General features: G+C 32.4%; 1 protein-coding gene across 2 annotated transcripts; it reads right to left on the bottom strand.

Annotated features, from left to right (window-relative positions):
* Window positions 1–233: 233 nt before the first annotated feature.
* LOC134229707 (cysteine-rich secretory protein LCCL domain-containing 2-like) lies at window positions 234–4,150 on the bottom strand. 2 transcript variants are annotated; one of them, XM_062711478.1, is made up of 6 exons: window positions 3,928–4,148; window positions 3,542–3,766; window positions 1,299–1,417; window positions 1,089–1,186; window positions 909–978; window positions 234–397 (listed from the first exon to the last, which is right to left on the bottom strand). In XM_062711478.1, coding segments are annotated over exons 1-6 (666 nt in total). In that variant the 5' UTR covers window positions 4,081–4,148; the 3' UTR covers window positions 234–396. The 2 variants fall into 2 exon arrangements, with proteins under 2 accessions (XP_062567462.1, XP_062567461.1); XM_062711477.1 differs by lacking the exon at window positions 234–397 and having other exon boundaries at window positions 905–978; window positions 3,928–4,150.
* Window positions 4,151–12,703: the final 8,553 nt, after the last annotated feature.

Genomic DNA, 12,703 nt, shown 5'->3' with positions numbered 1-12,703 from the left:
AACATATTTAGAAATTGAGTTAAGCAATAAAATGGATTCTGACCTGTTTCTCCCATCTTTTAGGAACATATAAGCAAAAACCATATATATCATACCTGAGAAACATAAGGATAAAGAAATTTGGGGAGTGGGATATGTTACGTTTCTATTGATTCCATACCCTGAGTCTTGAAATTAATAAATTGTCTTTTTTGTCGTTAGGGTGTACATTTACTCAGGAGGGGGTCTTGATTCAACGAAATACAATGTTTATGCTTCTGTATATCTCATGAAAAGACACTGGGTATACGTATAACACGAACTGTAAAGCGTTTATTTCAGATACTTTATATATAAATTGTTTATTCAGCAGCAAAATCCTTCTGAGACCTGATATCACATGCATGTTTAGGATTGTCTGAAATGATGAAAAGTACATTGCATTATACTACATTGATTAAGCATTGTTTTGAGGTTGAATATTTATCGGTTCAATACTACTAGATAGCTGAAATACGCCCCGCTGCCAGATAAAACTCTAATCAAAGATGCCAAAGAGAGGCTGATATTGTAACTCTACAATTATCCTCTATACTTATCTCTATATACAAAAAAAGCAATTTAATTTCATTTTTTTCTTGAAGTTTCTGTAAGTCTTATATGAATCTGTTTGACACTTTAAATTTAATTCTATGTTTTTATCGCACCAACTTCTAGATAACTTGACAAAATACTATAGTAGTTCAGATGTTGCATAGGAGCGAAGCTGTTTTGAAATTTTACAGATAGAATTATTACTGACATAACATTTACACATATATGAATACCTGTTCAATTATATTCATATGACAACGAGATAATTAAAATATAAGGCAAGAAAACACAAGTAAATACACAAATGTTGATTTTGGTTTAAAATTTGAACTTACCAGACGTCTGATTTTGTCATGGTGGATTTATAAGTTGCTGCGACACTCCTCCTTCTTCTTCCTCTGAAATCTGGAAAGGAAGTTACCCAGGGGTTAGTCATTAGAAATAAAGTAAATGATTAGAATCTTCAAAATTAGATGAAAATTATGGAATTGCACAGTATTAAAATATGTACTGACCAGGACCGTAGCAAAGACCCTGAAAACAGCTGTTTCCTGGTGGGCATCTCGAACACGCAGGACCAGGGGTGAAAGGGGGCTGTCCGATGTAGTTACCCCTGTGAAACATTACATTCCAGAAAGTTAAACATCTTTTTTTTTTTAAACGAGCGTTTCAAAAGACAATAGTATGCAGTAACAGTCAACTGATTTCTAGGATTCGACACTTACTGAGGTGAATAGAAGCAGACGAAGTACTGAGCGTTACGATATACGCGCCCTCTACCGTCGGATAGTGCGTTACAGTAACTCATGGCACAACCAAGCCTGGAAGTCTGAGCCCAAACCATCTGTATATAAAACAAAATATAGACCGCTGTTAAACTGTTTCAGGGATAGGATCATACAGACAAATGAAAAAGAAACCCTGCTGTTAAAAGGGACCAGGGTAAAATGTATAAAAAAATGACCTAACTTCATAAATCTATTTTATACAGCATCATTTATACCCCCTTCTTATTAATCTTTTTGCAGTTTCCTCTCGTTTTCAAGCTTATACCCCGGTATATATTAAACTACCATTATTACTTTTTAATCCAAGTACCAAAAAAAATGCGCCGAGGTTTCTTTTCAACATTTTGCGATTTCAGACCTAAAAAATAATGATACTACTGAAAGGAACATTAATCTAGTTTTCAGTTTATCTCGAGCTGCTTGATACGAGATAACTGAAGAATAAATGGACATTTTAGACTAACAAATATCCATGCCATTTTGTTACCTTTTTACTGGCTTTCTAATATAAAGTTAGCTTCCGTATAGGAAGAATAAATGTTTTTGTTTACATGAACAATAGTACGAATTTTGTGATGTTTCCTTGTAATTAATCTTACTAATGTAGTATATGTTCATCACAACTTGATGTCAAATGGAAACATATAACAGGGCATGTTAACTGACCAAAACTGGTGATTAATACAAGAAACCGATATATCGGAAGTGTTTATGTAGATAAATTGTCATTTATATCATCAATAAGAGCAACGATGATTTCATTTATCAATAAGAGATAAAATCTAAAGAAAGCCTCTAAACAGACTAATTTCATGCAAATAGTCTTTCGGAATGTCCATGGTTGAGGAATCCTATTTAAAATCTGAGGAAACAATTGTTTAATGGCTTGTTAAAGGGTTTTTATCATGCATCATGATTTTTTGATATAACAAAGTTTATATGCTATTAAAACCCTCCATCAATTTTTTTTTGTTAGAAAATCAATATTTTCGGTGTTTCAGTGATTCAAAGTTTAAATTTCTCAATATGCATATTTTGATCGCCGATGTTGAGCGCCATTGCTCTGACGTCATAGGTGTCAGTCCTGGTCAAGCGAAGTACTCAAAACGGCTTTATATCAGAAATTAAATAAATGATAATCGGTTAATTGATAGATAATTATATATAATTTGTGGCGTTTGGATGAAAAATCAGCACAGGAAAGGTTTTATGAAGTTTTCTTTACCTGCCAGGGACTTGGTCGGTGCGTGGATTTGTTTCCATTCAGAGCATTCGTTAATGTACGATCACAATTTTTCTGTATTATATAAAATATCTATTTAATGGAAATAGTATTTTTCAAAAATATTAATTTATCAATAGGCATTTTAAAAGTCCGGCACACACATCATGTACTAAGTGTTGTGAAGTTCGTAATGGCGCACGACGCCATTGACGATCGAAGTGCCCTTTCTGTCAAATGATGTTCATTGCTGAAACAGATAGAAGATACAGATCTGTTTATGTATAATTTATTAAAATAACAAAGAAAGAAAACGTATAACGACCATTTTTATAATTATTTAAAAAGTCAAACGTTAATAATTCGATCTATTCAGTCGAAGCCAGGAGTTGTCATTAATGGCTTCGTCTTCAATGCCCTGTCCTCCTTTGACGGTATGTTTTTTGTTTATTTTTTTGTTGTAGAAGTTAATACATATAACATCCATAATACATATAGCATCTATGGCCAAAGTTTTATTTTCAATATCAAAATTTCTTCCAACCTTGTGGTGTATTCTTTTTAATTCATGCAAGTATCTATACGGTAGATGTTTTCTTACGATACGCTTTACGAGGTCTAATTGCCCATTGACACCTATGACGTTTCAGTACCACGTGACCCCTATCTAATTAGTGGAGATTTTCAATCTGAAGACCTTACATTACGGACGTATTATGGCTTAAATACGACAGTTTAAAACATTATTTTATAATTAAACGATAATTATATGTTCCAAGAATATATTAGTGTTTAATTTTAAAGAAATTTCGATGCATGATAAAAACCCTTTAACATGTTTACAAGCATTAACCTATGTCTCCACAAACTATTTTCATCTTCCGCGTCAATTCTGAAAACTCAATTTATATCAAAATATGATTCCTACTGAGTGATGCACAGTATACATTATATTTACCTGGGTGTAATGGCAAGCTGCTCCACAAGAGGCGCTGCCGAACCTATATAGAGGGCGCTCGTTATACCACTGTCGGATGGATTCGTCGATAACATAGCCGCGGAATGGAGTGGGTCCAGTGCTTGAGAGAAACGCGAGATTCTCCCCATATCCTCGCATCTGATGTTCAAACACGCACCTGTCAGCCCATCTTTGAGCGGCTCGCTCCAGTGATAGGTCGTATGACTGAAAACATTTGATACCAACATTATTAAATGCATTAATTAATACAGTATCTAAATAATTTGACGAAGCTTTTGAAATCTAGCGGTTTTTAACATTTAATTTTCTTTCTTGAGCCTCGTGGATTACTTTGCTGGATGAGTTTGATGGTAGAAGCACCTTACCATGTACTTCATGTCCGCAGCACCTTCCTGAGACCTGTAGTTGTTATGCCTTCGCTGTATATATCCCCTGTATTCCCTAATATCTACATACACAGCATCAAGTCCAAGAAACTGCACCACAGCCAATAAAACGATCAGCACCACTGAATGCATCTTGCTGGAATCCTACAGGAGAGATAAGTGTGTTGATCCCACGAAGTCCGAGAAGACAATGGTACCACTGGACTGTGGAGGACATTATTAAGTAACTGGTGTTTAGAATCATTCGTCACACGTGTCGTTAAGCGATATTTCGTGTCATGTTACATCTTTTTTTGTGTGTTTACCATTTGTTCTCGTGTAAACAAAGTGAGAGGACATTGGAGAGTTCCTAGCGATCAGGAGGGTGACTTGATTCTACGTCAGACCCCTGTGTCGCCGGGCGACGAAATTTGTCGCGCGCCAATGTCCAACCTCATGCTTACCAAGTCTGCAGAGCGAGGTTTCGAAATTTAACTTCTTCGAATCAATGTCTCCTACTGATGTTGACAACACAACTCTTGTCAACATGCTTTGAAGAATCGAAGACTTTGGAACGAAAAGTTTCTGCTCTGCAGACACTCAGACTGTTAACATCTTTAGAAACTAATTTTCTTTGCAAAGCACTTTGTAAATTACACAACCCGGAGGTTCCAAGATCATCAAGCCATTTGAATTAGTATATTTCACATTTCGTATCATAGAAAATGATTTTATATAACAATCATTTTCTCTTATAAGTCTAGGGTGTCTTACTTTAATTTTAGATTAAGATGAACTGTTTCAATGTTTCACAATTATTTAGTTTTTTTTTTTACAGAAAGGATGTCGATGTCGCATATCTTCAATCATTAACAATTTTGCAAAGAAATTTGAATTCCTTAGAAAAATTCATCGGTTCAATTTTGTTACGAATTTTAAATTACTTACGCTATATATGCTGATTGCTTGGAGTTTGATTTTTGTCCACTATCTGGGGGTCTTTATATAGAGAGCAAGGATGAGCTAGGCGGAACCCTATCAATCTTCGGCACATTGTCCCTACATATGTACTGATTGGTTGTAATGACATCCCCGACTAATTAATTGATTAGCTGATAGGTAATTAAAAAAGATTGGGATGAATAAATGTTTGTTCGATCTACAACTGATCGACAAAACACCCTGCATGCATGTCCTTTTCACTTTTAGTTGTTAACAACTTATCAAGACATTACGCGAACCTCCACTGCTTAAAAAATCAGAATGCTGTGGGTCTAAAAGGTCGCACTTTTACAGGCATGAGTAATGAGTGACATACCTGATTTTTTTTTTTATACCTGATTCTCGTGTTAATTACAGAGACAGGTTCTATGATATACTTTCATACATCCGCAGTGAACTTTCTGAGGACTTTGGTGTCAAAGTTTGGAATAACAGGTTGAGTACAGTAAAAGAAGACAAGACTTTATCCCTATCCAGATATATAATTTTAGATAAGCCTCTATAAAAATATTTTTCTATTGGATTGTTTTGCAGTCACTAAAATGATGCATTTTGTTCACAGTTTAGTAAAAAATGAATACTGCTGGGTCGGAAACTCAAAATGTTAATTTGGCATGTATGTCATTGGTACATAATTACAATAAAACATAATATGATACAATATAAGGTACTGCTCATAATTTCAAATTATATATATTGTTATTTCCTTCATATTACTCACCTGTGGTTTTATCATTTACCTATAGTTGCTTAAATATTTCAGCGGTCTTCTTAGACCTGGAATAGATCACATCGTAACCATATTGTCCATTCTGGGGATGCATGTCTTCTGAAAAAATGTGTTTCACATTTGTATAATTTGTGTATATATTTTACCTCACGCAAATAATATGATATATAAGTTAAATTTTCTAAGTTTTACCTGTTTATCTAATATTAATTTTTTTTCTAAAATTACTCTGTTGGATATTTAATAATTTATGTTTATATAAATTTTGCAAGGAATTAATGCTGGTCATTACCCCTTTAATGTAAAAAATCACTACGCCCTTACAATTTTGCTTTTCAAATTTTCTCCTTTTTTTCTCTCTCTATTTTTCGTTTCCTCTTTTTTCTTCTTCTTTACATGAAAGTGTATGTGTGTATATTTATACGTGAGTATTATGTACATGTATATGTACGTATGAACTCTAAATATGGTATTTATGATATTCAAATAAGTGAGTGAAGTTATATATATAAATATACTAGCTTTATATGCTTAATTGGTATAAATGTGAAAGTTTTAATGATGTGTACACATTTATCAAAATGAATCTAAGGAGTATATAAATGGTATTAGTAAATATGATTTTAGAATACAAAATACCAACGAAATTTTGATACATGGATTGATATAATTTTTAAACTAATTTTGAATGGATATGACATAAATACTCAATCCCTTAAATATAAGAAATCGTAAGTTTTCTGTGGTGCTTAGATATGTGACTTAATATCTTTTACTATGAAATATATGGAGATAACGAACATAATTGAATCTCAAAAGTCCATTAAACAATACAAAATACGAGCAGATCAAAACAAGGACCCCCAAAACATCAGAGGTGGGATAAGGTGCAATGGAGGAGTGAGCATCCCCTGCCAGCCGATCACACCGCCATGTGTTCACGATCGGAAAAAATCCGTTGACAATTCAGTGTGTATAAAATGGCCTAATGAAAAACGTCAGACAGCATTTAATTGACTTAGTATTAAATGGTCTTTAGATCAATTAGATCTTACGAAATTATGGCATTCAATGAGACTGCTATGGTTAGTATTCTTTTTTCAGCAACTTGTTTGTCAATAACTTCCCTCGTTTAAAAAAATTGTTTATATATAGAGCATGTTCTTGCGTATCGAATCAACTGAGAGATATAAACCCCGTATGCAGGTGATAAAGCCTATATATGTATATTATGACAGGATAGGTGTTAGAGAACTGAGATAGCCTACCTTGTTAAGGTGGCAGATGAACACCTCATATCACTGCTTTGTTTAGATCATACTGTATATCTAGTCCTTTCAATGGCCAAAATTTTGTTGCATAATAATTTTACTAGTCAGTCCATTTCTCAGGATACAAATGTGTGATAGTTTTGTAGTATTTTGTGTACATATATGGTTTTTTGATTTATTGTCATTTATTGAAGGAGTGTTGGATTTTTTGTACTATGTGTAACGTCTTTGATGATTTTTTATATGCTATTATGTATTGTGAACTTCTTATGATTTGTACTCCTTAATAAATGACCATTTTTATTCTTTATATGGTAGTTGTCTCTTCTTCTTATACGGAATTTGGGCAGGCAGGCATAAAGGTATATTGCTGCATAAGTAAGGGAAGTTGACGATTGAAAAGTTAATGTTGTCTTGTTTGTTCAAATGTTTGGTTGTTAGATTACCATTAACATCTTTTTCAAGTAAAATATCCAAATATGAAACAGATGTGTCAGACTCTGAGGTGTCTTTTATTTCAAGCTCACCAGGATATACTGTATAAGTAGAATTTTTAGCGAGGATTTAATTTTGGCATTATTAGCGAGGGTGCTGACATCGCTAAAATTGAATATCGCTAAAACTTAATTGCGTATTATTTGCAATAGTTTCTTTAGTTGGCATTTTAAAATCGCTAGATTTACTTCTCGCTAAATAAAAATACCATATTTCAGGTAGAAATCGTTAAATTTGCATCTCGCTAAAATTTCCACTTACACTGTATCTTATCGACATAAGAATGGAAATAACCATTGTTAATTGCAATCCGTCGTCAACTCAAATAAATGTTGGGTGTTTTTTTTTCTTTTCAAGTTTTTTAAAGATTTTGGACAATGTCTGCTTCAAATGAATACAAATATAGGTCTGCTAATAGGGCGCAATAAAAATACCGATAAATTGTTGGAAAACTTGGTCTCCAAAAGACCAAATACATTTTAGATATTGTCAATCAGAAACTCAAGCATTTGGTTTAATTTCAGCTTCAGAGTATTTGAATGTACGACCAGGATGTTTGTTTACAAAATAATTTTGCAAATGACCAATGACAAGGAAAGTAAATTTAAGTGTTCCATTTTTGTTGAAAAAGCAGCTGTCTCTAATATAAAAAAACCCGGACTTTCATTTATCCTTGGGAAATGTTGTATATTAAGTTAAAAAAAGTTTTAATGCTGTTGATTTTGGCAAATGTTATTTCAAATTTTCCTAAAGTTCCTTAGAATTTTTTAGTATCCAAATCTGATTTACACCACTTCTTGAATACATTGATTCACAGTACAAGAAAATATTTCACAATTTTTCTTTTACATTGTGACAAAATCTTGTAAGATTCTCACACTTTGCTTGTAAATTAATAATGTTACCTATTTGAACAATAATCTATGAGATATGTTGATATTTGAAAAAAATGTTTGCTTTATTTATCCATTGAAAAAATTTAAAGGATTACAAAACGTACTTTAGAGGTTATATTCTTCAGAAGATATCGGCGATAAGTTGCGGTTTGCTTGCACCAGATTTTTTATCTCAATCTTTAAAGAAAAAGTATTTCCGTTATTCTAACATTTGATATATTTAATGAATGACAAATCATAATTGATAGCTCACTGAGGAATAAATCGGTCGGATAACAAATGTTACAGAAATAAACTCATGTTAGAATTTAGGTTGATGCCATTTTGAACAAATGAAATATTATTTAGTTCCCTCCTTGTGTTAAATACTCACACTAAAAGAGCTAAACATTTTTAAGGATGACGTTTACTCTGATGACAAAAAATTCCCTTGAAAAAATGAAAACCCACTTATTGTAAATTGTAACCTTTGCTTCTTGTGTAAAATTTCACCTTCAAATAACTAGGACAATGACTTAATTTTTTAATGCTACTACTTTTTCTCAAAAAAGACTTCTTTACTCGCAAAATATTACAAGCCACAGAAATCTTTAGAAAACTTAATATTTTCAGAGTGAAATGGTTTTGTTACATATAAATCAACAATTCGCCGTTTTAATCATTGCAGTCCTATTTTAAAATTAGCTTTAGCCTCAATTTACCTTTACCCTTATTTTGCTTACATTAAAATCATATAAGTAAAACGATCAAATTATGAAGATACTTTTTCTGGAATGATTTTTGTTCATGGTATTTTTTTAAATTCTTCATTGCATGTCATTCAATTACTACTATTTGAAATAATACATGAGCTTTAGCATGAATGTTATCTGCAATATGATGATTTCAAACACACAGAATTTTAACTTTGTGAAAGAGAAAAAATTATATGAAAAAAAAAATACTAGTTCATGTAGTCGGTTTCTCCGCTTCAACACCATACGTTAAGTTTTTTGTTCTTGCATATTCCTTTACATAATATAATATGAAACCTTAAAATTGATGTCAGGTTTTAACTTGGTTATTTTGGCCATTTAAAATAATTTTTATTTCATTTATTGTACTTTAATTATATATATCATTTTGTTTCTGTTATCAAAAACTCTGAGTAAACGTCATTCTTTAAGTGTTATATAATTGTTGAATTATTTGCCTTTTATAATTTTATCAATTTGTTATTATGCATGTATACTGTCAGTCGCATTGAGGTAACACATGTCCACGCGTACTTAGTGACAAAAAGAATTGTGTGGTCTACCGCACATGATACCATTATTGCGATAATTGTTCTGTGTCCAAATTCTGACAGGACCAAGACATTATACAAAATTATGTGAGATTACCGCACACGGACTTTTAACCTCGAAGTGCAATCTACCTTATCAATAAGCGGAAAATAAATAGTTTTTTGATAGTCGAAAATGATAATGAATGTCAAAGTGATAGATCTGTGCAAGCCACTACAAATGTATAATGTACTTGTAAGATTTAGTTTCATAACTTTATTTTTGTTTATGATCAAAAGTGATTATGATGTGTATTCTTATGAGTATTACTTAGTATTTTTTTTTAAATGGATAATATGCTTGATGTAAGAATATGACTCTTTTCAGATTATCCTAAGCAAAGACACGTTTGTCGTCATGTGTCATGCAATAAACCAGCATATTTTTAAAGGTTTCATGAATATTAAGAATCTACTTACTACAAGAAACTATAGTTCTGCACCATGTTTCTGTTTTTAAAGAAGTTTTAAAGATATATAATATTAATGGCCCCCAAAACGCATCTACAAGAATTCGAAGTACTTGTTTTCTTTCAAATGAAATACACTGTGTAAATCATCATAATCAGAAGTGATATTGTTAGACAATTAAGTTGCTAGTTGACCATTGTCGTCTATAGACAGTAAAACACCCAAATTTGGAAAAGATTTGAGAGACTCTGTGATGTTTTATTTTTATTTCAAGTTCACTGGGATATATCGTATAAACATATTAATGGAAGTTACTATTGTTAATTGATAAAACTCAACGATAAATCTGAATCACAGGCTCTTAGGGTATGGAACCCCCCCTTTCTATTTTTTTCTTTTAAAATTTGGGGTCGATCACCTTTTTCCTATCTTGGTATTCTAATATTCACTATATGTTATCAAAAATGTGACTCTTTTTCTCTATAAGCTGTTTTTAAATATACTCACCGTCACGGGCACTGGAAGTTAATGTAAATATATAGTATGTGTATGTATAAAAAAAAGAAGGGTAGGACACTCTTTTTGAGGCAAATTCGGGTTTGGGGTATTCTAGGCCTTTCTCAGAAAACTTGACGCGATTAATCGTTCAGATATAACTTACTTTAAATATATTTACTATTTCGTTCCGCTTCAATGCCGTCCCTTCGAAGGAAAAGATTTTTTATACCCCCAAGTGCCTAAGAATTTTTTTACTTCCGCTTTAAAATTAAAAAGGTAAGTTCTGATTGGTCAATGTCATACACATATTTTATATACTTTAATATTCTTCATTATTCTTAGAAATTATTTGTGAAAAGGCTAAAATATATAAACTGCAATATCTTCAACATACCATGACAAATTAATTGTTTCTCGCTTCATGTATATCCATCTGTCTAAATGTTATTTTATTATTGACTAATCAGAACTTACCTTTTTATTCAGTTTGGATAAAGCGGAAGTAAGGCAGTCTAGCGAAATTCTTTGGCACTTGGGGGTATAAAAACATCTTTTCCTTCGAAGGGACGGCATTGAAGCGGAACGAAATAGTAAATATATTTAAAGTAAGTTATATCTGAACGATTAATCGCGTCAAGTTTTCTGAGAAAGGCCTAGATACCCCAAACCCGAATTTGCCTGTTTTTCTTTTTTTTATACATACACATACTATATATTTACACTAACTTCCAGTGCCCGTGCTCACCGTCAATGAAAACGCAACACTCTAATTTTAGGGTGAAAAATTATATACGGGATATAACTATGTACCAAACAAGTTAGGACATCTTTTACTTTGCCAAATCAGTTCTTTAATGGTTGAATGGTTTTCATTCCATTAACGAAAGTTGATTTTTAGCCCCCTTAAAAGATAACATTTAAATAAAACACCCCCCTTCCGACCATTTAATCAAAACATGCTAGTCCGCCATGTACAACATACATGTACGCAGTCCGATTTCTACCATGCATTAGTTTATCAATGTCTTTATCTGAGCGAAATAAATATTCTTGGGCATTTTTAATTGCCTGTTGTTCAGATACTGCAGTCGAATTTTCTCTAACTTGGCGTAGTGTAGTAACTGTTGGACTTCCGGTCAAGAAACTGTTATTTATGCTATTGAAATACATGAGCCTGATGAGTCGTTAAATAGTGTACATTTGCATCTGCAGCTCTTTTTTTCTTTATTTTGAGAATCTCCAGCATTAGCAATGAAAATCAGTCATTCTGAGGAAATATAGGCATCACATCCGGTAAAGAAAGAAGGATATTTTCCCTGGATTTTAGTACAATACTTATGATAAACAGCTACAAAACCTTGAAAACCCAAAATATTGTTAAAAATTTATTAAAAATGCAAAAATTTGATTTCTGTTAAGAGGGCTAAAAAGCAACTTCAAGTAGAGGAAAGAAATTCATTCAACCGTTACATAACTGATTTGGCAAAGTAAAAGATGTCCTAACTTCTTTGGTACATAGTTATAACCCGTATATACTTTTCACTCTAAAATTAGAGTGTTGCGTTTTCATTGACGACTGATACATAAAAAAGAGAGTTTTTATGTATCGGTCGAAAACGCTATAATTAAAACAGCTTAAAGAGACAAAAGAGTGCCTGTGATCTGAAGTGTTTTATTTTGAGGGTTTTTTTTTAAATAAAATAATTCTTCTTCATAGGAATATGAATTATAAAAAAGGCTGGCTAATAAAAGAACACAAGTGGATAATTACCGCATATCAAATTTCAAAGAACAACTTGTCTTTAAAGACTCTACATATCGAGACAGGCGACAATAATTTCTAAAGCTAAGGTGTTGCTTGTCATTCTCTACATAGGTACAGGCGTCAATACCTTCTTAAGATAAGGTGTTGCTTACTACATATCATACAGGCGTCAATACTCTCTAAAGCTAATGTTCTGCCTGTGTCTAGTGTCATTCTACATATCATACAGGCTTTCCTAAGCTAAGGTACTGCCTGTCATTCTACATACAAAAAAGGTTGGCTTACAAATTAGCACAAGTGGACAATTGCTGCAAATCAAAATTCAAAGAACTCTTTGTCTTTAAAGGCTCTTCATATCATACAGGCGTCAATACTCTCTTAATG

Source organism: Saccostrea cucullata, unplaced genomic scaffold, assembly GCF_032062105.1.
Source record: "Saccostrea cucullata isolate Sc308-1 unplaced genomic scaffold, CSIRO_AGI_Scuc_v1 ctg30, whole genome shotgun sequence".
NCBI lineage: Eukaryota > Metazoa > Mollusca > Bivalvia > Ostreida > Ostreidae > Saccostrea > Saccostrea cuccullata.
The sequence above is the reverse complement of the archived record's forward strand: the minus strand, read 5'-3'. Positions and strand labels throughout refer to the sequence as shown.

Excerpts from the sequence above, each read along its gene's own strand:
- LOC134229707 (XM_062711477.1), bottom strand. The coding sequence starts at position 4,080 with ATGCATTCAGTGGTGCTGATCGTTTTATTGGCTGTGGTGCAGTTTCTT. Across the intron at positions 3,767-3,927 it reads CTGCGGACATGAAGTACATG|TCATACGACCTATCACTGGA; the intron begins GTAAGGTGCTTC and ends AAATGTTTTCAG. Across the intron at positions 979-1,088 it reads GGGTCTTTGCTACGGTCCTG|ATTTCAGAGGAAGAAGAAGG; the intron begins GTCAGTACATAT and ends CTTCCTTTCCAG.